The 27,922-nt window shown below is 45.4% G+C and overlaps 1 protein-coding gene across 1 annotated transcript in view; it reads left to right on the forward strand.

Annotated features, from left to right (window-relative positions):
• Positions 1-27,922, forward strand: part of grid2ipb (glutamate receptor, ionotropic, delta 2 (Grid2) interacting protein, b) — a 151,742-nt gene that overhangs the window by 111,317 nt on the left and 12,503 nt on the right. Inside the window, exons 11-22 of the mRNA XM_068055983.1 lie at positions 9,894-9,994; positions 11,527-11,641; positions 12,503-12,825; positions 14,466-14,903; positions 16,739-16,826; positions 17,249-17,326; positions 18,418-18,614; positions 21,434-21,589; positions 22,918-23,004; positions 23,506-23,635; positions 24,474-24,592; positions 26,618-26,782. Coding sequence (XP_067912084.1) covers positions 9,894-9,994; positions 11,527-11,641; positions 12,503-12,825; positions 14,466-14,903; positions 16,739-16,826; positions 17,249-17,326; positions 18,418-18,614; positions 21,434-21,589; positions 22,918-23,004; positions 23,506-23,635; positions 24,474-24,592; positions 26,618-26,782 — 1,997 coding nt within the window. The remainder of the gene's footprint in view (positions 1-9,893; positions 9,995-11,526; positions 11,642-12,502; positions 12,826-14,465; positions 14,904-16,738; positions 16,827-17,248; positions 17,327-18,417; positions 18,615-21,433; positions 21,590-22,917; positions 23,005-23,505; positions 23,636-24,473; positions 24,593-26,617; positions 26,783-27,922) is intronic.

A 27,922-nucleotide genomic window follows, 5' to 3' on the forward strand; every position in this document is an offset into this window, starting at 1 on the left:
GCTCAAGACCTGTTCCATTCACTTTGCCTGAGACGATTCCATTTAATTTTCTTGTACGAACATGATCTATAAATACTATTTCCACAAATTTAATCTGCTGACCTGCTTCAAGTCATTCAGCTGACCTTCTCTTTCTTTGTCTCGAGAGACAATGGGTAAGCACCTGGAAGTGGTCAGTGGTTTGTGGAGCAGCGCCTGGAGTGGCTATAAAGGCCAATTCTAGAGTGACAGACTCTTCCACAGGCGCTGCAGATAAAATTGGTTGTCGGGGCTGTTACACAGTTGGCTCTCTCCTTGCGCTTCTGTCTTTTTTCCTGCCAACAGCTAAGTCTCTTCAACTTGCCACTCTTTAGCCCTGCCTTTATGGCTGTCCGCCAGCTCTGGCGATCACTGGCAACTGACTCCCACGACTTGTGGTCAATGTCACAGGACTTCATGTCGCGTTTGCAGACATCTTTAAAGTGGAGACATGGATGGCCGGTGGGTCTGATACCAGTGATGAGCTCGTTGCACAATGTGTCCTTGGGGATCCTGCCATCTTCCATTGTGCTCACATGGCCAAGCCATCTCAAGCTCCACCGGCTCAGTAGGGTGTATATGCTGGGAAGGTTGGCCGCTTTGAGGACTTCTGCGTTGGAGATACGGTCCTGCCAACTGATGCCAAGGATTCTCTGGAGGCAGCGAAGATGGAATGAATTGAGACGTCGCTCTTGGTTGACATACGTTGTCCAGTCTCGCTGCCATAGAGCAAGGTACTGAGAACACAGGCTTGAGACACTCGGACTTTTGTGTTCCGTGTCAGTGTGCCATTTTCCCACACTCTCTTGGCCAGTCTGGACATAGCAGCGACGCCTTTCCCATGCACTTGTTGATTTCTGCATCGAGAGACAGGTTACTTGTGATAGTTGAGCCTAGGTAGGTGAACTCTTGAACCACTTCCAGAGCGTGGTCGCCGATATTGATGGATGGAGCATTTCTGACGTCCTGTCCCATGATGTTCGTTTTCTTGAGGCTGATGTTTAGGCCAAATTCATTGCAGGCAGCCACAATCCTGTCGATGAGTCTGTGCAGACACTCTTCTGTGTGGGATGTTAATGCAGCATCGTCAGCAAAGAGGAGTTCCCTGATGAGGACCTTCGTACTTTGGTCTTCGCTCTAAGAGGGGCAAGGTTGAACAACCTGTCATCTGATCTTGTGTGGAGGATGACATCAATAGAGTGGGTGTCCGAAGATTAAAATGACAGGCCTTGAAATGTCTGGATTAGGGGATGGTGTAAGTTCAGCAAAGACGCTTCTGTGAGACCTGGAATTTCAGATTTACGCTGGTGAGGAATCCCAGACGAATTTCCCTTCAGTTTCAGGTTGTGCTGAAGTGCTGGTCTTTACAGCCACATATAATTAGTACAGCATGACATCACCCATCCGCAGGAAGGTGCGAGACCTGGACTTTGCCAGGCATGAACATTGTTTAAAGGAATGGTCTGGTATCTCCCCTCAGCTCTTTTTAGCGTTACCTACACAGTAAAAAAACATACAGCTTCAGCAACCAGAAATTGCCAATAGGTGCAGCAAACAGGACGAAGGTAACCACTGCTTACAGTGACTTTATTCATAAACCTTGAAGGGTGATGTGTTATTTAGTGCAAAAGAAAGCAAGACTTGCTTTAATATGAAGAATTTCACACCCTCAGGATGTCCCAATGTGGTTTGCAGCCAGTGAAGTACTTTTGAAGTTAGTGTTGTAGGGTGAGATTTTATCCATCTCGTAGCTTTACTAACAGCAGAATCGGAAGTTGGCAGCACTTCTGCTCCATCCCTTTTTACCAGTTCCCATGCGATTATAATTTAAAATTAAAGTTATGGCGATGGGCACAGGTGACGGGTGCGATCATTGTTACGACCGAGGCGGGAAGAGTGCACTGTCTTTTCTAGTTCCACTTCTCCACAGGTCACAATATATATTTAAATGTTCACCCAGTTACCAATACAGTCAATCATATGCTCTACTTTTTATCCCTGAATAAAATACACCAACTGGGTTTCTTTAATAAGCAACAAATAATCAGTTTATTATAAAGCAAGACTTATCCAGTAAAGAAGCAAAGCATTAACACACAGATTGAAATATGAAAGTTCCCTTTTTAAATAACCCCATACACACACACTCACACACACACTGGTTAAAGAAAAAAAAAATTTTCTCTGCAGAGCTCTTTTACAAAAAAAAAAGACAAAAAAAGAATACTTTGACCAAATACTTGTTAATTCTTGAAGAAAATGGATGAGATATGTTGTGTCCCAAAATGGCACACAGCCTGGCATCCGAGAACATGTAGAGGGGTCACTGGGAGCTTTTCTGGAGCAGTTCTTTTCAGGCGGCGTGGAGAATTAATCTGGCAGGCTTTCCAGGAGCTCCTCAGAAGAAACGCGACATCAGGGGTTTTAGCTCCCACACACTTGATATGCAGCGTTTTACAGAGACAGGAGGAAGGAGGCAAGCTGGGTGCTTCTCTCTTAGCAGGTTGCTCTCCAACTGTTTTCAAACACAGTCCACACCCCAACAGAACCAAAGCAACATCTCAGAAGCGAAACCCACTCATAAATCATAATGTCACTTCTCTGTAAACATCTTCCCCAAGTCACCAAGGTTTCTATTGTCTATTTATCTTAAGGCATGTGACATCCAGTAAAGGTTGTTTTCAAACACAGCATCTCAAGTGTCCTTTCAGTGAACTTGTAAAAAACAGCCATGGAGTCTTTTCAGTTTTCCCAAATAAACTAGTGTCCATGATTCTAAAATACGAATCCTCAAAAAATTTTTTTTTTTAAGTAGGAGCACTTTCATAACATCATGCGGTGGGGAATGTTTTTCATTGGTGGAACCCACCATCATTCTGCTAAGCACCATTTACGGCAGGGTTATAAATCAGCCTTCATTGCAGTCATGAAAGATCATCAGCTTTTCCGATTAACTTCAGGAGGCAGAGATTTCTATATTCTTTCACTTAAATTATTCTAATTTCTTACCCAGCCTCACCTGTCTTTACAACTCTCCCACACCATCAGCATCTCCCTATGCTTTTGTCGTCATATTTTCATCACCACCACCACTAAAATGGCAGTCAGTAGGCAGAGACCAACCCCACGGTGCAGTGATGCCTCCTTGCAGGTGCACCTCCAGGCTGTCAGAGAAATGTGGGAAGTTCTCTTCCCTACAGGTGGCATCAGAAGACCTCCCGCCTGACCAAGGCAGCCTGGATGGAGATGGCAGAGGAGGTGTAGATCTGTGGGGTTACACGAAGAACCTGGGCGCAGTGTAGGAAACGTGTTAATGACCTGCTCAGATCGGCGAGGGTACATGATGAGTCCGAAGTTTTACAAATGGTGTCTCATGGGATCCGTAAAACTTCATGCCAGGCGGTTGATTATGTGGTCATCCTGGTGCCAAATAGCATTTGTGTTCAGCGAAAGTGCAAGTCTCGCTTCTGGTAGAGCTTGGATGGAGCATGCGACTGACAGGCCAGAATAAGTGATGGGGATGGATATGGACAAGGGATGTCACTTGACATGTCATTAAATCAGCACTTTCTCATGCAGGACAAGCAGACCCACAATGAATGTGAACGCAATAAACAGGGGGTGGTGTACCTGACTTGAGACACCTGACCCCAGCAGAGGAGGAGGCAGTGCAGACTCCCAGAGAGGAGGGAAGACGATCCATCGTGGACGGCGAAGCTGGATCATCTCGGTGTAAAGATGAAGTGCCAACCTTAATGTTGAAGCCAAATGGGCACACAGGATAATTGCATGAAAAACTGATGATCTCATGTTGTGGTGATGCTTCATGTGTTTCTGTTTGTTCTCCACTGCAGGTGCCCACAATTGCATGGCAACACGCCATCAAAATGTTGACTTCGTCTCTGGGGACAATGATGCCAGTTCCGTCACCTGCCTCTTCTGCAACTTCCATCAGCACAGTTACATCCACACGGTCCACAGGTGGTTTGCACATAGAATCAGGGTCACAATCTGGTGGGCACAACACAGATATGCCCCAGCAGCTTAGTGTGCATGTTTCAGCCCAGTCCCCTGACATTCAGAGGTCTACTGGGGACCAAGCCCCTGCTGAGCCCCACGATGATGATGATCGTTTGATCGCGGCTACAAGAAGTCTGTTGGAAATGCGGCAGATGCATGGGGAACATATGTTGGAGATGCCAGAGGTCATGTTAGCTTTGCATGTGCGATGGAGGAGTTCATGCAAGCCATGACATCTGCCATGTCTCAGGCATGTGAACTAATGGCTTCCTCCATGGAGAGGATGGCGACCACCATGGAGAGCACTCGACCCACATGCGCTCTGACCTGAATTCCATTGCTGTAGCCATGGGCTCTGTTCACCAGTTACTAAGCGAGAAGGGGATGAGGCACCTTGGCCTCCATCCGGGTGCACCTTCCCCTCAAGAAGACAGGCAGGTGCCATCGTGCACACAGATGGAGGAGTCGCGCATGCCAGCTGCCCCGAGGCCTTCCTGTCAGGCCTATCCTGGGTAAGTGGCGTCTCCTCTCCCCCCACACCCCACCGCTCTGATTGCACCAGTGTAGGAGACCTCCAGTAGGATGGAGCCCTCAAGGCTCCATGCTTCCAGAGGACACCCACTGGGGTCATCCAGAGCAGCAGAATGAGCAGACTGCCTCCACATCAGCTGCTAATGTCCGGGTTGCACCAAGCCATAGTGGCTGGAAGAGAAAAATTAAAGAATTATGAACACAAAGGTGGCACAGATGGTCAAATTATCATCATAAGACATGTGAATATTTCTCAATACATTTATTTGCTTTATTATTTGATACATTCTCATCATTCATGGAAACTTGCCAAGTTAAAAAGCTGAATACAGTGGTATGCCTCGTGGCTGCCGTGCTTTGATGCTTCCAAAGAAGTGGCAGACATGCCCATTGTTGATTTAACTTTGAGGTTTGAACCTTCAGTCTTCACTGACTGCTAGTTGGAGTTTGCAATTTCGTAATCGACAGTCGTTGCGACATTGCTTCATATGTAGGCTCAGCAGGCCCTCCCTTCTATGCCTCGCAAAGAGGTTTGGCCTGAGTTCAATCACAACTCTGAGACGTTGGATGGTGCAGGTGCACTCAAAGTAATATTATAGTGTAGCTGGTTCTGATTCAGTGGTCATGGCTGGATGGTAAACGTATGTCCAAGTGTAGCACAGGTTTTTTATTATTCTAGATTCAGCAGCCAGTGTGCTCAGCACAGCTCCACCCCCTGTGCAACTGTGGATGAGGACGAACGCAGCAAGGTGATAATGACTAGATAATCTGTTTTTGTGATGTTGGTTGTGGGAGAAATATTCTTTGAAATAGTGCCATGGGATCTGTTATATCTACCTGAGAAGGCACACGGGACCTGGGTTTAACCTGTCATCAGGAAGATGGCACCTCTGTGTAATGTCAATAAGGAAAACATAATTTGTCAGTCTATATGAATTATTTCTACAAAGCTAATCTTTGATCTACACTCCCTCAGTACTGCACTGGGAGTATTGGCCTGGAATATTGTGCTCAAGTCTCTTGACTGGGACTCAGGTAAAATTGCAACCCACTGAACCACAGCTGAACTGACACCAAAATACTAATTATCACTGCTTAAAGAGTCACATGACTTTCTGTGGCCCTTGAAAATTGGAATCTACACTACTGTCATTATTGCAAACTGTTCCAATCCATGCTCATGAGAAACACCTTGCATTTGTTGCCATTTCTCTGGGAAGGAGGAAAGCCTTTCTGCTCATCCCTTGATATACAGGGCACCACAGGTGTGTGAAACATTGTCTCACTGAAGGAAGAACATGGCCACAGTGAGACAGCAGCATTGAGCTTATCAGATGGCTCTGCTTGAGAGAGAGAGAATCTTAAAGTAAACCATGAGGATTAAAGGAAGACACTGGAAATCTAAAATATCAATAGAAAATGGTGAAATATGAACAGCAAAGCAGTCAGCATCTGTAAAGGCAAAAGATGCAGTTACAAAGGAGGGTCTAACCCATAATGTTAACCTGGCTATCTCTTACTTGTTGACAAGTAGCTCTCCTCCCGAAGAGAACTGGGTGTTTATCAAAAACACAGCGTAGCTGCTGGCTCTGTGTGACTCAGCAGAGTGAGCTGCAGTACACATTCTCCAGTTATAGACAGTTATTAAAGTGCCTGTTGGGACTTAACCTCAGTTTTTTTTTCAGAATGTGTTCCATGTCTGCTATTCCTAAGGGGATCAATGTTGGATAAACCATAACCTGAATGAGTACAACACACATTCTTTCATTTTTCAGCCATGTAGGCAGTTTCCTGGGTTATATGGGAGAGAAAGACTAACAGAAATAAGGCAAGCTACCAAGGCTGATCTCATTCAGTCCAAGCTTACTAAACAGCAGTAACCAACCACACACTGTAAATCTTCCCAACTTCTGAACCTAAAATAATACCAACTGAGAGAGTCAGCAGCCAGTAGGAAAATCGGGTAGTAAATGGAAAAACAACATTCCACATCCAGGCATTAATCTTTCCATTTTCACTTGGTCATTTGGTTCCTCACCTAACACCTGATAGCCTCTTGCTGCTAAGTTTCTCACCTCCTTTATTATATTTGTTTTGTTACACATCACAGATTTTCTTCCCATTCTTTATCATAAATGACCTAAGATTATGACCAGCAGAAATCAGATTAGCAATAGCACTGAAAATGCTTGACAAACATGGCGGGCCCTTCAGCGGCAGTGAGAAAAAAACAGGCTACTGTCTTGGATTGGAGACTTTCTCAACTAAATTATCGATCCTCTCTCAGATACTGTTGCATTCTCTATGTAATTACAACATGTTCATACCTGCAATACACTGGTCTGATTGACTGGCTGCATATTTTCCAGTAACAGTCACTGACCTGGACTATCTGCTACTTGGCCTTGAGTGTGAATTTATTACTTTCACTATTTGAGATAGGTTTTATTACTCTCTATTTGAGGTTGGGTTTGTTACTCCCTCTATTTGAGGTTGGGTTTATTGATTTTTCTATTTGAGGTTGGATTTACTACTCTCTCAGGTTGGATTTGTTACTCTTTCGGTTTGAGTTTGGATTTGTTACTCTCTGAGGTTGAGTTTGTTACTCTCGCTGTTTGAGGTTGGATTTACTACTCTCTTAGTTTGAGGTTGGGTTTGTTACTCTCTTAGTTTGAGGTTGAGTTTGTTACTCTCTTAGTTTGAGGTTGGGTTTGTTACTCTCTCTGTTTGAGGTTGGGTTTATTACTCTCTTAGTTTGAGGTTGGGTTTGTTACTCTCTCTGTTTGAGGTTGGGTTTATTCCTCTCTTTATTTGAGGTTGGGTTAATTACTCTCTCTTTGAGGTTGGATTTGTTACACTCTATCTGAGGTTGGGTTTGTAACCGGCTTTATTTGAGTTTTTAAAAAATTCTATGTTGTGTACACGGGATGAGAAATGGCAATCAGACCTTTATACACTTACTCCACTTCTTATTGGATTCATCCTGTGTCAACACTTTCCCCATCTGTAGAGACAAAAGATACGCAGACTGAGAATCTTTCATCACAGGAAACCATTCAGGCCTTTGTGTATGTGCTGGTTCTTTGAAAGAGCTATCCAATTTGTTCTAGTCCCTTGCTCTTTGCCAATAGCCCTTGCAAATGTCTACTTTTCAAGTATAGATCTAATTGCCTGTTGAATTGGCTGCAGGTAACATATCTAATTCACTGCAATCAATTCAGGAAACCTCTGTCAAAAAAATCCGTTGTCAGGTAGTCGAGCAAGTCCAAGGCAAACCCCTACCCATTGATTATTATCTAAAATCTTACTTTCCTTGTGCTATGATCTCCAGTAGGTTTCCAAAAAATATGTCTAACACCTTCTTGAAAGATTGCAAGGAGTGAGTCCACCCCGTCATCCCCAGGTCGCTGTTTCACAGGTTGATCTCTAGAAATAAAGCTTCCTCAAATCCAACTTCATTCCCTTCTTTCTGGTGGCTCCTGTTCTACATAGCCCATTACCTTAAACAGTCTATCTGCTTGTATGTTATTTAAGTCCTTAATAATTTTAATCAGGTCCCTCTTAAGTCTATGCCCTTCAACAAATGCAAACCTGAAGCACAAAGTTGATTTCAATGCCCTTGGACCAGGGATCATTTTGTTGCACATAAATGAGGTCTCACCCACAAAGCTTTTTTAAACCCTTTATTGTCACCCTAGTTTTATACTGAAAAGTCTAGGCAATGCAGCCTAGGACCCTGTCTGTTTTGGTCGTATTACCATCAAACTGTCTGCTTTTTTTTTGGTACTCAGAGTCTGGGGTCTCCATGGATTAAAGATTAATCTCCAGGATACTGCTGTGAACAATTCCCAAGAGAAAAAAATACAGGGACATTAAAAAATTGTGTATTTATTTTTTTCGACACTTGTTTACTAGTTCTAAAAATATTGGACATTTGGGATAAAAGGCTGTTCAACTGACAGTCAAGAATCATCAGACAACAAAATGTCGATTCGCTTTTGAATTGGTGTGGGAAGGCAGGGCGCTGTGAGGATGGACATATTGAACAATGACAGGAGTGTGGGAACAGGGCAGTTGGAGGTAGGAGGTCATGTGATGACACCTCCAGGAATATGTCCAGCCAAAATTGGCAATGTTATTGGAGTTTGAAGTTGGCCTTGTTACTTTCCTTGTATTTGAGGTTTGATTTATAACACTGAGGTGGGATTGTTCTTTTTTAGATTAGGTTTGTTTTCTCTAAATTGGAATTTCAATTTGTTCTGGTGTTTGATTTTGTTATTGTCTGTTTGAAATTGGATTTGTTATTCTTTCTGAGATTGGGTCTGTTACTCTATATATGTGGGTTTGTTGCTTGCTGAGGTTGTTACTTTTTTTTGTGATTCAATATGTTACTCTTAGTTTGAGGATTTTTTTTTACTGTCCATATTTGAGTTGGATTTGGAGTTGAATTGCTGAATTCCAGAGTATTTAATAAAAGGCAGATTGTTTTATGGTAATGAGGTAATTGTATCCTGTCTGCCTCTCCCGAATTTGGTAATTAAAGTGATTTATATTAAGAGAAGAATGTTTCACTGCTCATTTTAAAAAGAAATAAATACCTTGGAGCTCAGCCACAAAAGCAATGTATGAAGGAATTCAAGAGACCTTGTGAAACATCAGCTCCTGTTATCTGACAGCTCCGATCTGGGTCTTTAAAGGCATTTGAAGGGACACTGAGAGCTCTATTCAAGGCAAGGGAGATATTCTCAGGGGCTTCCTTAGCATCAGAACTACAAAACCAGACTAGCACTCACATTCCTTGTCCCTGCAACCCATACTCTCTTTTGATTAGTGCCATAGGATGTTTTGCATTCAGCTAAGGGCTGACAGGGCCTCAGTTTAACATCTTCTTCAAAGGTGACACCTCTGACAGTGCAGCATACCCTCAGTACTGTACTGAAGTGTCAGCCTAGATTTTGTGCTCAGGTCTGTGCAGTGGGACTTGACCCATGACGATCTGGCTCAGAGGCAATATTGCTTCCACTGTACAAGCCAATGTCTGGTTACTCAGGCCTATCCAATCAGTGTGAAGCTATTACCAACAACATCATTCAACCCTGGGATCTATCTTGATTGTCTTTATCAATCAAAACAAGTTGTGACATTGTGTACTTGTTCATTTAAATAATTTCTGCAATACTGTGTACTTCTGAAAAATCATTGACATACTTCACACCCCTCAATATAACATTCTCTAATATACCCCACACCCCTCACTGGAACACTGTCCAATATACCATGACTTGTTGATTGTAAACCCAGTTGTATATGTCTGTTATTTGCAGGAGGTGCTGGGGATGCAGGGGATTCATATATGCGCCTTACCCCTGGGGAGCGACAAGCAGGAGATGGTACATCCCTTCCTGAGACACCCAACCTGAGAAAGGTGAGTGCTCATGTTTTGATGTATTCTCAGCCACCCTTTCTGTGATGCATTTCCCATATTACAACCCCACCCCATAGAAACATTCCCCTAACTGTGACCCCCAACCAACTGCACCCGCAGCCTGTGTTACGCCATCTGTATCACATTCCCTCCCATACTTCACCCCTGCCTATTGCTTAACCCCTTCTATTATTCATCCTTCCCGATATCACACTCCTCACCATTTTCTATATCTTATTCCTTCTTTCATTCACACTTCCCTATCACTTGCCTCTCCTCTTTATTCACTTTCCCGACCCTATCATTCATCCATCTCCATCAAACACTCAGCCCTTCCCCGGCACTCAGCCCTCTATTGCTCATCACTGCCTGATAGTCTGTACTGAGATTAAAGCATCTAATTTTGACAGTAATGAGAACAGAAAGTGCTGGAAATACTCAGCAGGTCTGGCAGCATCTGTGGAGAGAGAAACAGAGTTAAAGTTTCAGATCTGTGATTCTTCATCAGAACAGTTCTGCTCGTGCACTGTAACCTCTGGTGTCCCCCAAGAATCTATCCTTGGCCCCCTCCTATTTCTCATCTACATGCTGCCCCTCGGTGGCATCATTCAAAAGCACAGTGTTAGCTTTCACATGTACACTGACGACACCCAGCTCTAGCTCACCACCACTTCTTTTGCCTCTCCACTGTTTCTAAATTATCAGACTGCTTATCCAAACATCCAGCACTGGATGAGCAGAAATTATCTCCAGTTAAGTATTGGGAAGACTGAAGCTATTGTTTTCAGTCCCTGCTCCAAACTCTGGTCCCTAGCTATGGCCTCTATTCCTCTCCCTGGCAACAGTCTGAGATTAAATCAGTCTGTTCGTAACCCTGGTCTCATATTTGACTCTGAGGTGAGTTTCTGACCACGTATTCATGGCATCACTAAAACCACCTATTTCCACCTCAGTAACGTTGCCTGACTTTGCCCCGATCTCAGCAAATTTGCTGCAGAAACCCTCATTCATGCCTTTGTTACCTCTAGACTTGATTATTACAGCACACTGCTGGCTGTTCTCCCGCATTCAACTCTCTGTGAACTTGAGGCCATCCAAAACTCTGCTGCATGTGTCTCAAATCCTTGTTTTCAAATCCCTGCGTGGCCTTGCTCCTCCCTTTCTCTGCAATTTCCTTCAGCGCCACAACCCTCCAAGATAACTGCACTCATCTAAGTCCAGCCTCTTGAGCTCCACCATTGGTGGCCATGCTTTCATTTCCTAGGTCCTAAGCTCTGGAATTCCCTTCCTACACCTCTCTGTCTCTCTACCTCACTTTCCTTCTTGAAGACACTCCTTAAAACCTACCTTTTTGACCAAGCTTTGGTCATCTGACCTAATGCCTCCTTACATGGCGTCATATTTTGTTTTATAATGCTCCTGTAAAGTGCCTTGGGATGTTTTTTATGTTAAAGGTGTTATATAAATGTAAGTTGTTATTGTTGTTGTCTTCTCTCTCTGTGATGCTGACTGGAGTGGGATTTTGTTCTCAGATATCTCCTGTCTATGCTGAAATAGAAGCCCGCGGAGGGTCAGGCTACTCTGGAAAACTGATGAAACCATCTCTGCCCAGAACATCTCCGGTACCCGAACAGCTGAGCCATTCAGGTAGAGTGACGCCACCTTCAGCCTAAAAGTTTTTCTCAATCACTCCCTCCACAGGCTGCTCTGTGAAGCAGCACTCAATCAGGAACTGGCACAACTGTTAGTTATTTTAATTGAGTGACTTAAGGGGCCAAGACCACATCCGTAGTGTGGGCCAGATTCCACATCAATGACTGCACGTACACATGGGTACCACTGCCATTATGTCTTTAACCTCTGCCTCACCTGATCCCCTATCCCAACTTTTCTTAGTCAGTGCAATATGCTGCACAGATCTTTGGTCCAGAAACAGTGCCAACTGTACCTGGCCTGTCCTGCCCACTAGTGATTGGAGTGTACTGGCTCTCCTGCCTTCAGGGCTGTTGGGTGGCTGTAAGGACACCTCATTTGCTTGTATAACGTTGGTGGGAACACTGCAGAGTTAAATAGCAGAAACTATAGGAGTTTTAGCAGAAAGAACATTGGCTACTGTACCTGAAGGGGTTGCTGCAGGATCACACCTACAACACCTTTCACCACCTCAGGATGTTCCAAAACACCTTACAGGCAATGAAGTGCTTTTTGAAGTGTTGACCCTGTTGTAATGTAGAATAATGGGTCGGCTCTCTCCCTTACACAGGGTACTGAGGCCAATTGCAGCTTCTCCCCGCCAGTAGCTGTACTGTTCTTATCATAAAATAGTACAGCACAGTAGGAAACCATTTGGCCAATCGAGTATGTGAGGGGGTGCAATGGCATTGGCTGCTGAAATCTGTCTAGCACAAAATGGTGTCAGCACTAAAGAGCTGTCTGTTTATTGCTATTTATTTAATGTGGATCTGTGAAAGAGAATTTTTGAAATAATTACTTTTGTTTCTGTTGCAGGCAGCAAAAAGTTGGGTATGTCTCTGTCATGGCAAACTGAGCCTCTTCCCATACACCCCTGTCGCTGTCACCCTCCCAATGACCCCTCCCCCACTAATTCAGACCCACACCCCTACGTCAGCTTGGATGGCAGCCCTAGCCCCTCGCCACAGAACATGGAGATCATAAACAGCCCCCCGAGTCGCCGCAAGAAGCTCTTCACCTTCTCCCGGCCTCCTCGCAGCCGTGATACGGACCGGTTCCTGGACGCTCTGAGTGAGCAACTGGGACAAAAAGTGACCATCATGGATGAGTTCATGACCCCAGAGAATGACTATGAAGAAGTAAGTTTTTCAAGAGCTTTTGACAATTAACAGGTATTCAGCTTCATAGTGAGAGGGGGTCCACCTTCAGAAGTGAACCAGACAATTTCCTGAGTGTCAAATATTTAAAAGGTCACAGGAGAAGGGGGTGACTGGGGGAATGAAGATTATTAAAGACGGGGTCACTGGGAGAGGCAGGCTATTGGGCATTTTCAGTGAGGAGGTTCATTGTGAGGAGGAGGGTCTTTGGGGGAAGGAGGGTCTTTGGGGTAAGAGCAAGGAGGGTCACCGGGGAGGGGGAAGGTGGGTCATTGGGGGAGGTCATAGGTGGGGAGGTGGGACATTTGGGGGAAGTGAGTCATTGGGGGAGGGGGATCATTCGGGGAAGGACGGTCATTAGGGAGGCGGGCCATTTGAGGGAGGAGGGATATTGGGGGGAGGAGGGTCATAGGGGAGAGATCACTGGGGGGAATAGAGGTGATGGTTTGCAAGGGTCACACCATGTCTAGTGGGCCAGGTTTGAGGGACCAGCTGGTTCTTTTCCTATCCACTTTTGTACATTTTAAGATTTTTAATTTATTACAGATAGATATCGCGAGATATTAGTTACCCTGACCTGAATTACAGATAGGAATCTCACCAAGGAGCTGAGAAATACAGAACCTCAGGAATGAGTTACGGGCTGGAATCTAATTGTAGGGTTGAAGTGGGTTGTATATAAAATAACAGATAACCGTGAATAAGGAAAAAGGTCAAATCTCAATGAATGGTTTCTTTATAAACCGAAAGGAGGTTCTGAGAAGGTTATATAGATGGTAAGTTGCGAGGATGGGGCTCTGTCGATGGGAAGCAGGTGCGAGTGGGGTTTTTTTGATGGGAAGGAGATGCGAGGATGGAGTTTTGTTGATGGGAAGGAGGTGCGAGTGGGGTTTTGTTGATGGGAAGGAGGTGCGAGTGGGTTTTGTTGATGGGAAGGAGATGCGAGGATGGGGCTTTGTCGATGGGAAGGAGGCGCGAGTGGGGTTTTGTCGATGGGAAGGAGATGCGAGGATGGGGTTTTGTCGATGGGAAGGAGGTGCGAGTGGGGTTTTGTTGATGGGAAGGAGATGCGAGGATGGGGTTTTGTTGATGGGAAGGAGATGCAAGGATGGAGTTTTGTCGATGGGAAGGAGGTGCGAGTGGGGTTTTGTCGATGGGAAGGAGATGTGAGGATGGGGCTTTGTTGATGGGAAGGAGATGCGAGGATGGGGTTTTGTCGATGGGAAGGAGGTGCGAGTGGGGTTTTGTTGATGGGAAGGAGGTGCGAGGATGGGGTTTTGTTGATGGGAAGGAGATGCGAGGATGGGGCTTTGTCGATGGGAAGGAGATGCGAGGATGGGGTTTTGTCGATGGGAAGGAGATGCGAGGATGGGGTTTTGTCGATGGGAAGGAGGTGCGAGTGGGGTTTTGTTGATGGGAAGGAGATGTGAGGATGAGGCTTTGTTGATGGGAAGGAGGTGCGAGTGGGATTTTGTTGATGGGAAGGAGATGCGAGGATGGGGTTTTGTTGATGGGAAGGTGATGCGAGGATGGGGTTTTGTCGATGGGAAGAAGATGCGAGGATGGGGTTTTTGTAGCTGCCCTTTTTCTTTTCTTGATTGATTTGCTCTTTTTTTTCAAAGATGACCTTTCCAGAGGAACAGGGAATCTACGGCACCAATGACCCAAGCAGCCCCAGTGAGTACGTCAGCAGCAGCGACGATGGAAGTTCCTTGACATATTCTTCATGTTCGGATCCTATCCCACCCCCACCTCAAAGCCCCCCTCCCCCTCCACCCATACAATTCAATGACCCGAAACCCATCACCTTAATCTCAGAGTTGAAAAGGGTTATCCCACCACCGCCCCCACCTCCGTTGCCTCCACCGCCCTCTTACTCCTCCAGCCAGCATCAGTCCATGCCCCTCCCTCCCCCACCTCCCCCACCTCCGTTGCCAAGTTCATCTGGCCCCCCTCCACTGCACCGTGGGTTTCACCGCAGAAGCGAATCCAGTCACATGAGCGTGAAGAGGCTGCGATGGGAGCAAGTGGAGAACTCCGAAGGGACCATTTGGGGTCAGGTGTGTGAAGCAACTCCTTTAGCGTTCCTGCAGCTTGCTCCTGTTGACCTACCAAGTTTAACCCGTAAAGCCATGGTGTGACAGAGAGAGTATGAACTCTGACTTTGGTGTGGGCATGGTAGAGACAAAATGGGAAGGGATTTCTGACTTCAGGAAGGTGAGAAGTTTGGGGCAATGACCAGGGCCAGGTAGGGGAATAACTGGGGAATTCAGGTCTTTACAGTTGATCCATTCATGACATATGTATTCAGTGGCTCAAGCAATCAGTGACTTCAGCTATAGTGCTCAGCTTAGCATTGAGTCCATGCACTCAATGGATCCAACATTCAGTCCATGTAGTCAGCAGTGCCAGGTTTCAGCCTGCACGGTTAGCGGTTCAAATGCTCTATCCACATGGTCAATGTCTCCAGCACTCAGTCCATGGAGAATAACCTCTACTTTGGATACTGGATAAAAGTGTGGTGGATGCTGACACTCTATCTTCATGATGGAGTTGGACCTCCTTGAATAGAACAGAGCCTGTATCAAATGGAGATAGGTGGCTTTGTAGATAACACTTGGTCTATGTGATCTCCTGGATTAGTTTTGATTGCCTGAGAGGGGGTCGGAGATAAATTTTCCAGTGTATTGTTTCCCTTGTTGGGTTTTTCGCTTCTCCTAAAAGATTACATGGCTATGGTGAGTGGTGGGGGAGGGGAGTGGAGTGGGTTGCGCAAGGTGATGTATGTAGTCAGAATTATCCAGCCATTATGAGGTTTGATAGACCAGCAAGTCTTTTCCTGCCTGTCAATTTTGCATAGTGGTAACAGTAATTATTTTACACGGGAACCTGAAGCATTATAAAAAGTAGATAGTTGCTGTGACACTGAAAACACGCAGGCACTAATTACAGACCAGAAGGGATCCAGATCTCCATCTCAGATTGCGCTGAGTTAGCTGTTCTCAACCATGGTGGTAGCAGCAGTGCTTTTTGTCTCAACATCCTGGAATATGTTGGGGAAAATTGGAGGGTTCTTGCTCCTGATCATTATTCGGTGACCTGGCTGAAAATGTGCATGTGCATGTGTAGTCCAGATTAACCCTTGTCTATGATATGTCTCTCAGTCAGATTGTCTGCTGGGCTTAAACATGAAAAATGGCAATTGAGTGAGAGACAGAGGGACAACTGCTGCCGATGGAGCCCTATGCCAACAAGAGTCAGGAGAGGGAATTTTTTTTTTATTTGTTCATGGGATGTGGGCATCGCTGGCTAGGCCAGCATTTATTACCCATCCCTAATTGCCCCTGAGAAGGTGGTGGTGAGCTGCCTTCTTGAACCACTGCAGTCCATGTGGGGTAGGTACACCTGCTGTGCTGTTAGGAAGGGAGTTCCAGGATTTTGACCCAGTGACATTGAAGGAACGGCAATATAGTTCCAAGTCAGGATGGTATGTGACTTGGAGGGGAACTTGCATGTGGTGGCATTTCCATGCATTTGCTGCCCTTGTCCTTCTAGGTGGTAGAGGTCACGGGTTTGGAAGTGAATGGGTGAGCACATGTATGTCCAGAAGTCGGGGCCTGACTGGGGCAGGAAGCTGTTTGGCCCAGTTGCAGAATTTTTTGTTAGTTTTCTTGTATTACAGGGACTGTGCTCCCCACATTGTCTGTGTGTCATGTTTCCAAATGCAAATCCAGCTTTGCAACAGGCTCAGTCCACTGAGTGGCCTTCAGTGTGAGGGAGAGCAGTGGGAGCTCGGTCACTGTGTAATAAGAAGGATTCTGTGCTGTGCCTTGTTGATGTGAAACCATCTGATAATCAGTTATCTTCGCAAATCACTTTCCTTCATTTTTCTCAGTTTGGAGAAGACTCGGATTATGACAAGCTGAGTGACATGGTCAAGTACCTGGATCTGGAGTTGCACTTTGGGACCCAGAAACCAAACAGTAAGTGACAGCCTGGCATTGCCCACCAACCCAACAGTGTGTCACATCATCTGAGTGTGCCGGGTTAAAAGTGTGCACCAGACTGTGTGTGTGCCAGGCAGTGAGTATGCACAGTATGTGCCAAGTAGTAATTGTACACTGTGTGCGTGGCAGTCTGTATGCGCCAAAGTGCTGGTGTATTCGCACTGTAGTTTAGTCACTGGTTATGTGGATGAAGCCAGGCTACCCTCAGTGGTGAATAATGCACTACACTCAGGTTTTTCCCTTTCGGAGACTCTGTCCATTTGGGGCAATCATCATTTGGCCTATGCGGACACTTGTCTCATGGCCCTGACATGGGTTGGTGCTGGCCAGTGACACATGATGATCTTTGTGGTACTTGTTAGAGCATTTCTTCTTATTCTCTCACTTTCTTTTTGCAGAAGCAAGTTTTGTACCTGAAACTTTTAAGAAGAAGGATGTGGTGGAAGTGCTGTCCCGTAAAAAGGCCTACAACATGTGTAAGCACCCTCCACCACCCCACCCCACCCCCCCCCCCCACTCCACAGTCAATGTGCTGCAGCAGAGCTGGGCACAGAATGGCCTGTTTTAATTAGAAAACCTCCTAGAATTGCTCATGGGCAATTTCTCTTGGTATAAAACCCCATTCCCTCACTCCCTCTTACACATTTCTTGTTACCTCTGTCTCCTCTCTCCTCTGTACATCTGTGATTCACTCTGTGACTGATGCTAGTTTCTCAATTTCACTCAATTTGGATCCTTTTGTCCTTTTTTATAAAGCCCCGAAGCCTAAGGGAAGATATCAGCTATCAGGTACTGGGATTGACATGGCTAGTAGAGATAGATGAGGAAAAGTAACAACATGCAGAGGTGAAAGAGCAGCTGAGAGTTGGGGTTCTTGCCAGTAGCTAGCCCACTACTGCCTTCGTCTGTCCTGGCCCAAGCCCCAGGCCTTCTCTTTCTCCCAGTTCACAGTCCTCTCTAAAAAGAATTAAAGGTTTAGAAACTGGGAGCAAGTAGAGAGCTGGAGCCTGCTGTTGGGAGGGAAGGGGTACTGGACTAGGAGAGAAAGGAGGGCAGGGTTGTGATGTTGGGTGGGAGAGGCACTTAGAGTGTGGTGGATTGGGGACTGGTAATGGGGGGAGGGGGATTACGTGGTGAGAGAGAGAGTAAGGGACAGGGTCCCGATGAGGAAAGTGGACTAGACAGAGAGAGAGAGGAGGGATTGGTCCTTGTGTTGGGAGGGACTGGGCAGGGGGAGAGCAGAGGGCTAGGGCCTGGTGTTTGGATGGATGGGGATAGTGAAGGGTTGGGGCCTGATTGGAATGGAACAGGGATTAGCCACTGGGAGAGAGTTGGGAGGTTGCTGCTTTTTGCCTTCTCTATTTAGTTATAAGCTGGAGAGTATAGGAGGGTTTGAACAGCTATTCTTGTCCCCCAGTTCCTCTGTCTAATGGTGAGTGGACCAGTTAAATTGTTCCCACTTTCCTTCGGTTTCATTTTCAAGTATACCTGTCAATAACTCAATATGTCCTCTCCACCCCTCCCTTTCTTCAATGACTGATTCTCCCTCTGGGTTTGTTTCTGTCAGCTATTCTCATTGCCCACCTGAAGCTCTCGGCTCAAGAACTCCACCGGATCCTCATGACAATGGAGAACGATCGTCTGGAGCCCTCTCACATTAAGCAGTTGCTGCTCTATGCTCCTGATGAGGAAGAGCTGAAGAACTTCAGGAGGCACATGGCTGACCCCAGTAAGCTGAGTGACCCAGACCAGTTCGCCCTACAGGTGGGTCCCAGAGAAACTGGCACTGCTCCCGTTCTATGTCACAAGCACTTAAATTGCCATTCACCAGCCTGCCCTATACTTTGGAGTCGATGGGGCAGATAGAGAGAAACCGTTTCCTCTGGTGGGTGGAGTCCAGAACAAGGTGACATAACTTGAAAATTAGAGTTAGGCCATTCAGCGATGATGCCAGGAAACACTTCATGCAACGTGTTGTGGAAATCGGGAACTCTCTCCCACAAAAGCTGTTGAGGTGCAGGCTTCAATTGAAAATTTCAAAATTGAGATTGATAAATATTTGTTGGGTAAGGGTATGAAAGATTACAGGACCAAGGCAGGTAGATATTGAACAAATTATTGGAGCTGCGGGCTGACAAGTCCCTAGGTCCTAATGAACTTCATCCTAGGATCTTCAAAGAAGTAGCTAGTGAGGTAGTTGATGCATTGGTTTTAATTTTCCAAAATTCCCTAGATTCAGTGAAGGTTCCATTAGATTGGAAAATAGCAAATGTGACTCCTTTATTCAAAAAGGGAGGGAGACAGAAAGCCACAGGCCAGTTAGCTTAACATCTGTCATAGGGAAAATGTTAGAATCTATTATTAAAGATGTCGTAGCAGGGCCCTTAGAAAAGTTTAAGGTAATCAGGCATGGTCAACATGATTTTGTGAAAGGGAAGTCATGTTTAACAAATTTATTGGAGTTCTTTGAGGGAGTTACATGTGCTGTGGATAAAGGGGAACCGATGGAGGTACTGTACTTAGATTTCCAAGTGCCACATCAAAGGTTATTGTAGAAAATAAAAGCTCATGTTATAAGGGGTAACATATTGGCATGGATAGAAGATTGGCTGGCTAACAGGAATCAGAGAGTAGGCATTAATGGGTCATTTTTTGGTTGGAAAGATGTAATGAATGGTGTGCCACAGGGATCAGTGCTGGGACCTCAACTTTTTACAATTTATATAAATGACTTGGCTGAAGGAACCGAAAGTATGATTGCTAAATTTGCTGATGACACAAAGACAGGTAGGACAGTAGGCTGTGAAGAGGACATAAAGAGGTTACAAAGGGATATGGATAGGTTAAGTGCGTGGGCAAAGACTTGGCAAATGGAGTATAATGTGGGACAATGTGAAATTGTCTACTTTGGCAGGAAGAATAAAAAAGCAGCATATTATCTAAATGGTGAGAGATGCAGAGCTCTGAGATGCAGGGGGTTTTGGGTGTCCTCGTGCATGAATGGCATAAGGTTAGTATGTAGGTACAGTAAGTAATTAGGAAAGCTAATAGAATGTTATTGTTTATTGCGAGGGGAATTGAATATAAAACTAGGGAGGTTATGCTTCAGCTATACAGGGCATTGGTGAGACCACATCTGGAGTACTGTGTACAGTATTGGTCTCCTTATTTAAGGAAGGATGTAAACGTGTTGGAAGCAGTTCAGAGAAGGTTTACTCGACTAATAGCTGGAATGAGCGGGTTGTCTTATGAGGAAAGGTTGGACAGGCTAGGTTTGTATCCGCTGGAGTTTAAAAGAGTAAGAGGCGATTTGATTGAAATATATAAGATTCTGAGGGGTCTTGACAGGGTGGATGTGGAAAGGATGTTTCCTCTTGTGGGAGAATCTAGAACTAGGGGTCACTGTTTAAAAATAAGGGGTCGCCCATTTAAGACAGAGATAAGAAGACATTTTTTCTCTCGGAGGGTCATGAGTCTTTGGAACTCTCTTTCTCAAAAGCTGGTGGAAGTACAGTCTTTGAATATTTTTAAGGCAGAGCTAGTTAGATTCTTGATAAGCAAGGGGGCAAAAGGTTATTGGAGGTAGGCGGAATTGTAGAGTAATTGGTTCAGCCATGAACTTACTGAATGGTGGAACAGGCTCGAAGGGCTAAGTGGCCTACTCCCGCTCCTAATTCGTATGGTTGTATGTTCATATGAGTTAAGATACAGATCAGCATGGATTTGTTAATGGAAGGTTGTGTCTGACTAACTTGGTTGAAATTTTTGAGGTGGTAGCAGTGAGGGTCAATGAGGGTAGCATATTTGATGTAGTCTACATGGATTTCAGCAAGGCTTCTGACAAGATCCCACATGGCAGACTGTTCAGTACTTGAAGTGCTGTAACCTACAAGGTCTCAGATCAAAAGAAAGTGGGATTAGGCTGTATAGATCTTCAACTGACAAAGACATGATGGGCCGAATAGCCTCCTTTTGTGCCATAAATTTCTATGATTCTATGAGATCAGCTATGATCTAAATGAACAATGTAACAGCCTCGAATGTCTGAATGGCCTCCTCCTGTTCCTGTGTAGTCCCCAGGATCCTTTTCACCTGTAGCTACTTTGCCACATTGAGACTTCAACCCCAATGACCTTTACCCTGAAGATCTACAATAAAGTTCTTATTGTTGTAATAATGTTGCTTCTGGATTGTCATGGTTGGTTATTTACTCCACTAGGCCTTATTGCCGCGTCCTGTAATCACTACTTGCATTTATATAGCATCTTTAATGGAGTAAAAAGTCACAGGGCCCTTCTTGGAGTATGATCTAAAGCTTAGTTAAAGATAGGTTTTCGGGAGGCTCTGAAAAGAGAAGGAAGTGGGGAGACAGAGGTGTTTATGCAGTGAATTGTGGAAGGTAGCTACTGGCCTACAGCCTAGATTCACAATGAAAAACAGAAACTTGGGTGCCCAGCAGAAATCAGCAGCCTCAAGAAAGGAAAGAGAAAATCACATCCCTGCTTCATATTTTTGCCCAAAGCTTCGTTCTTTAGTACGGATTCATGAAAAGCCTTCCCTTCTGTATCCTTGTATGTGTGTAGATGCTGTCAGTGAAGGAGTATAAAATCAGACTGAAGAGCTTGCATTTCAAGATCACATTGCAGGAGAAGACAGAGGAGATAAAAGCAGGACTGCAGTGTATCTACAAGGCGTCAGCCGAGTTGAAAAGTGGCAAGAAGCTGGCAAAGATTCTGGAGGTAACAGACTAGCTCCTGGTAGATTTAATAGGCTCCAGTTCACATCTCAATCCCTGCCTGTAAGGCAAGGCAGCAACAAGTGGGATTGAAAATAATACCGCATTGCTGCAGTATTGTGCTGTGGTTGTTGTATGTGTGCAATGTTATTGGTATGGTGCAGCACCAGCTCTCTGGTAGTCAGTAGGTTGTGGGTTCATGTCCCACTCCAGGACTTGAGCCCTTAATCCTGGCAGACACTCCAGTTCTGTACCAAGGAAGTGCTGCACTGTTGAAGGTACCATTTAAATTAAATGGTGAAATTAAACCGAGGCCCCATCTGCCCTTTCAGGCAGATGTGAAAGATCCCGTGACACTATATTTAAAGAAGAACAGGGGAATACTGCTGATGTGATGGCCAATATATTCCTCAACAACACTATCAAACTAGATTCTCCTGTCATTTGTTTGTGGGACCTTGCTATATGCTGATTGATTTAGATTTAGATTTTTGATTTGGAGATACAGCAGTGAAACAGGCCCTTCGGCCCACCGAGTCTGTGCCGACCATTAACCACCCATTTATACTAATCCTACACTAATCCCATATTCCTACCACATCCTCACCTGTACCTACATTCCCCTACCACCTACCTATACTAGGGGCAATTTATAATGGCCAATTTACCTATCAACCTGCAAGTCTTCTGGCTGTGGGAGGAAACCGGAGCACCCGGAGGAAACCCACGCAGACACAGGGAGAACTTGCAAACTCCACACAGGCAGTACCCAGAATTGAACCCGGGTCGCTGGAGCTGTGAGGCTGCAGTGCTAACCACTGCGCCACTGTGCCGCCTTGTTTCCCATCATTGCAAAATTGAGTATTTTTGAAAGATACTTTATTGGCTTCAATGCACTTTGGGATGTACTGAGGATGTCAAAGGTGAGTTTTTTTTCTTTATTTCTCTGCCTCAATGTACATCTTCTGTCTGTGTAGGTGTCTCTGTGTGGACCCCTGCCTGTGTATTTGTGTCTGTGTTTGTCTCTGTGGGTCTCTCCCTGCATGTGTCTCTGTGGGTCTGTCTGTGAGTGTCTTTATGGGTCTCACTCTCTGTCTGTGTGGGTCTTACCTGATGTATGTATGGGTCTCTGTGTTCCTTCAGTGAGTTGTGATGCTGCAGCTGGAGCCCCATGTGTCTGATGGAAGATGCAGTGGGGATAATCCAGTGGGAGAATCTGTGCATGGACAGGAATCCAGAGCAGAATCTGTTGCGTTCATATGTCAAAGTGCTGTGGTTTACCAGCATTCTTCTTACTCCCTGGTAATTGTTTCTTCATCTTTACTCTGACAGTTTGTTCTTGCAATGGGAAATTACCTCAACAATGGACAGCCTAAGAGCCCAAAAACCACAGGATTTAAAATTAATTTCCTGACAGAGGTGAGCAACAGACTGTAACATCTGCTGAGTTCAAATGTAATTAAATAATGAGTTGGTGTCAATGTTAATGGAGGCTCCCAAGGAAGTTGCTTTTGTTGTTGGGTCTGTGTGAGAGGGAAGATGTGGGATTAATTAATTGAGTTGGAAATGCTTGTGCGGTGTGGGGAGATGGTCATGATTAATGGTGGCAGCAGTTTCTGTGACAGGAAAGGGGAGTGATTAATTGTATTGATACCCCTAGGGGAATGGAGAAGGGTAATTAATGGCTATCATCAGCTGCTGGGAATGGAAATGGAGTAAATGGTTAGCAATGTCGACACTCGCTGGGGGAGGGGTGGGTAGTGGTAATTGTGCTGATGTCCCTTGGGGAAGGGGAGAAAAGTGGTAAATTGTGTTTGCATCCCTAGGAGAGAGGTTAACAGTGTTGGAAACTTCTTTTATTTGAGTTTGGTAAGTTTTCCGTGCTTCATTTCTCATTTGATGTGTATGTTTCTGCCCCAGCTTGACACCACGAAGACTGTGGATGGGAAATCTACTTTCTTGCACATTCTTGCCAAATCACTGAGCCAGCACTTTCCTGAGCTGCTGGATTTTGCCAAGGAGATTCCAACTGTGGCACTTGCTGCAAAAGGTTAGCTAAAAACATTAAACAGTGTCTGCCTGAAAGGGAACTGAGTCTCTGTGCTCAGATTATATGGTGACAAGTAAGTCACTGATAACCAAAAATGTTTTACTTTGCCAAGAACCCATAAGATGGAACTTTGAGACCCTCCACCATTAGCAGGATGGTGTTAAGGTGTTCGAGTGTTGTTGTGGCTGCTTACATCTGGATTAGAGGTGAATATTCTATCACACTGCTGACTTGAGCCTTGCATTGAGCTGAGAGGCTTTGAGGGTTCAGAAGGTGAGACAATCTCCACAGAGCACCCAGCCTCAATCTTGTTCTGTAGCCAAAATGTTGATATGGTCGGCCCAGTTAAACTTCTGTTTAGTGAAGACCCCCAAAATATTGGATGTTGGAGTGTTGGTGCTGTTAAAGACCTAGAAAAGCTGATTTGGAAATGGTCATTACCTGTGATGTGAATTTTGGAGTTAGGTGAAAGGATATTTGCTGTAAATCTATAACTGTAGTGTGTGACAGTTATATATGTGTGTATTCTTTTTGATAAAAGAAATTTGCTTGATATTGCTAACTTAACACTAGGATTGATGGTGATGTTTTACTGTTTTCAAAGACAGGAGTGAGACATTGTGAAGACATTGCCCAGTAGCTAAAAACAATTACTAAACAGGGTTTGCAGTTCACTTCCCATCCATATTACTAAAGCTTATCTAGATCTCAAGGTAAGGACAGACAATGTCAAAATTGTGGAGAAGGACGGCTCACTCACAATCTAAGATACAAGAATTGGAACAATTCAGGACGGGCAAAAGACCCAGAAGAATATAAAACTGTCCCTTTTTTCCAGTTAATCAGAGAACGATAACTACTGAAATTATCGATATCCACACAACCAGGAAGGATATACAGACAGCTTGTGAAAACATGGCAGTCACCGATGAGGACAGATTTGCTGCAGTCATGACCGTATCCTTTCAAACAGAAAACACTGAGGCAGCCACTCTCGGTGCATATGATCTTTGTTTATATTGTGTATGTCATTATATATGACCATGTGATCTCCTGGAGTGGTTTTTGTGGCCTGAGGGGGTCAGATAGGTATTCCCTAGAACAGGGTTGTCCAACATATGGCCCGTGGGCCAGGATTCGGCCCGCCAAAGGTTTCCATCAGGTTTGTGGATGTAAAGTGTACCCAGGCCATTTCTCACCCTTGCCAGGAGTCCGTGACTAGACAGGAGAAATTTCCCATTGGCTTCTTCTTTCAGACCGGCTTTTAAAACATTGTGCTATCAGTTTCACAGTTGACAGTGGGAACAGCAGTTTCCGAACTTTGGACAGATTCGGGGTTTTCCAGCAGGCTTTTTAAAAAAAAAAAGTCAGAACCTGTTGGAAAACCTCAAATCTGTCCAAAGTTCAGAAACTGCTGTTCTTGCTGTCAGCACCTGTCAGCTGTGACTTGCGATCTTTTAAAAAAAAACTGACCAACCAGCTGCTGAACGTTCTTGCTCTCTGCAACTGTCAGAGAGAGATAGAGAGAGAAAAGGGGACAGAGAGAGAGAAAAGGGAGACAGAGAGAGAGAAAAGGGAGACAGAGAGAGAGAAAAGGGAGACAGAGGGGGAACAGGGAGACAGAGGGGGGCAGAACAGAGACACAGGGTGGAGGACAGAGAGACAGAGGGGGGGGGAAGAACAGAGACACAGAGTGGAGGACAGAGAGAGACAGGGCGTGAAACAACACAAATGGAGGGGGGGGGGGCAAAACAACACAGAGAGGGGGGAAAACAAAGAGAGAGATAGAGTGAGGGAGAGAGATTGATCAAGATCACTCCTGACAGATGAACATCTATCTAGAATACTCCGCATCGCTACATCAAGTGTGCGGGCAAACACTGACTACTTGTGCAAACAAAAAAAATGCCAGGTAGCTCACTAAATCAGTGTCCAACATAGTGAAGGAAAAGTAAGTCAACAAATTAGTCTTCTCATAAAGCTTCTTTACAAGAATGTACATTTGTTGTTGTTTTGATGAATAGTAAGATAAATATTTAATGCTGTTATCTTTCCAAAATTGTCTCACCGGCCCTCTACGTAAGACAAAACTGGCAATGTGGGCCCCCCCACGTGGAGAGTTTGGACAACTCTGGCCTAGAGTATATTTTCCATTATTGCCTCTGGGTGTTTCTTTTTTTGTCTCTCGCAGGAGATTACACGGCAGCAGAGGGGGTGGAAGGTAAGTGTTAAGTCACGATGCTCCGGCCATTATAGTGTGTGGCAGACTTAATGGACTGTCCGGTCTTTTCATACCCATCAGTTTTGTATGTCAGGTATGTCTCTACACTCTATGTACCATGTGGGTCGATTAGCTCAGTTGCCTAGACAGCTAGAATGTGATGCAGGAGGATGCCAACAACGTGGGCTCAATCCCTATACTGGCTGTGATAAATCACGTAGGCCTGCCTCCTCACCTTGCCCCACCCTTGAGTAGTGGTGCCCCTCAAGCTATATGTTACCAACTTTCTCTCTCTCTAATGGAGAGAGATGCCTATGGTCCTTTGGGATCATGGATACCACAACAGCAGTGTACCATCCAACACTTAAAGGTCAGGTACAGCATGGTTTAGAGATAGAGTAAAGCTCCATCTCCACTGCCACATCAAGCATTCCCAGGTCAGGTATAATGCAGGTTAGATGCCCAGAAAGTTACCTTGATTCTGTAAGTAAAGCATGCTATTTTGTACAAGTTGCATGTTGTGATGTTGTATAAAATCCGTAAGAAATGTCAAGGGAACAGGAGTTTGTCACACGAGAGTAAACATTTCCTATGCTGGACATCAAATAGTCTAAAAATGGATGAAGCAGGTTGATAAAGTGATTCCTGCAGTGAAGTGAGGCTTGAACCTGGCCCAAATCACACCGCTCAAGATTTGAAAGGCTCCTTAAGTTCTCAAGAGCTGATCTGTATTGCTATTTCAGTCTTAACTGGTGTGTCAGGCATTCCTGGGGGACGCCCAGCCCGTCATTGCTTCCCTCGACTCCCTGCAGAATCGAGCCATTGAGGAGTTCAATAAAGTCTCAACGTTTTTTGGAGAAGATTCAAAGATGACCACGACTGAAGCTTTCTTCGGGATATTTGCAGAATTTATCACAAAGTTTGAGGTATAGTTTAGCAGATTACCCTGCAGAAAATCAGTGCCGTTATTAGCCACCAGTCACACTGAACATTTCCAAAAGGCTATGTTTGCTGACAAGGCAACCATTAGGTGGCACAGTATGGGAACATGTGCAAATGCAACCTCATTGACTGAAAAGTCACTGTCTGTGACGTCTCAGGCAGCTGCCAGTAATAACGATGGCGCTGCTCCATTTGTCACATAAAAACAATTAAACCCAAATTCCCTCAATGGCTGCAATGGCCGCCTCCATTCAACCCCAACAGTATCCTGCTCCCTCCTGCCATTGTGCTTCTCTTTGCCGCTTCCTCATATGCCCGTTTGCTCGCCACTCGCTCCCAGCCCCGCTGCTGCCTCCCCTCAGCCATTTGCTCCCTACCTCACTGCTTCCTATCCTCAGCCGCTCACTCTCCGTGTTGCCCCCGCCACCCCTCGGCCACTTGCTCCACTCTCAGCGGCTCATTCCCACTGCTTCTCCAGGCTGCGCATGGGGAGTGAGCAGCTGACGGGGGGGAGGTTGGGGGGTGGGGTGGGGGGAAGTGGAAAGCAAGCGGTTGAAGCGGCAAGGTGTGGAGTGAGTGGCCGCGGGGCCTGGTGGGCAGCGGGGGGCAAGTGGCCGAGGTACGGGATGCAGCGGGGTTGGGACTGAGCGGCCGAGCCAAGGGGAAGCAGGCAGGAACCATTAGCCAAGGGGGGGGAAATCAGCGAGGCCAGGAGCGAGTGGCCAAGGGGTGGGGGTGGAGGGTGAAGTGGTGAAGCCAGGAGGTAGTGACCCAGGGGTAAGGGGAAGTGGTGAGGTGTGCGGGAAGTGAGTGGCTGAAGAGGGGTACTGTTGGGGGGAATGGAGGCAGCGAATGCAGCTATTAAGGGTGAGGCAACACTTGGACTTCATTACGTCTGGCATCATTGCATGGTGACGTCAGTGTGCGCATGCGCAGATTTATACTGTTACTACCGAGGTGGGAGGAATGCAATCTTTATTAGTTCCACAGCTCCACAGGTCACAACATATATTTGAATGTTTACCCAGGTACCAATCAATCATATACTCTACTCTTTATCCCCGAATAAAATACATCAACTGGGTTTCTTTAATAAACAACAAAATTATCAGTTTATTATAAAA

The sequence above is a fragment of the Heterodontus francisci genome, chromosome 24 (assembly GCF_036365525.1).
Source record: "Heterodontus francisci isolate sHetFra1 chromosome 24, sHetFra1.hap1, whole genome shotgun sequence".
Classification (NCBI taxonomy): Eukaryota; Metazoa; Chordata; class Chondrichthyes; order Heterodontiformes; family Heterodontidae; genus Heterodontus; species Heterodontus francisci.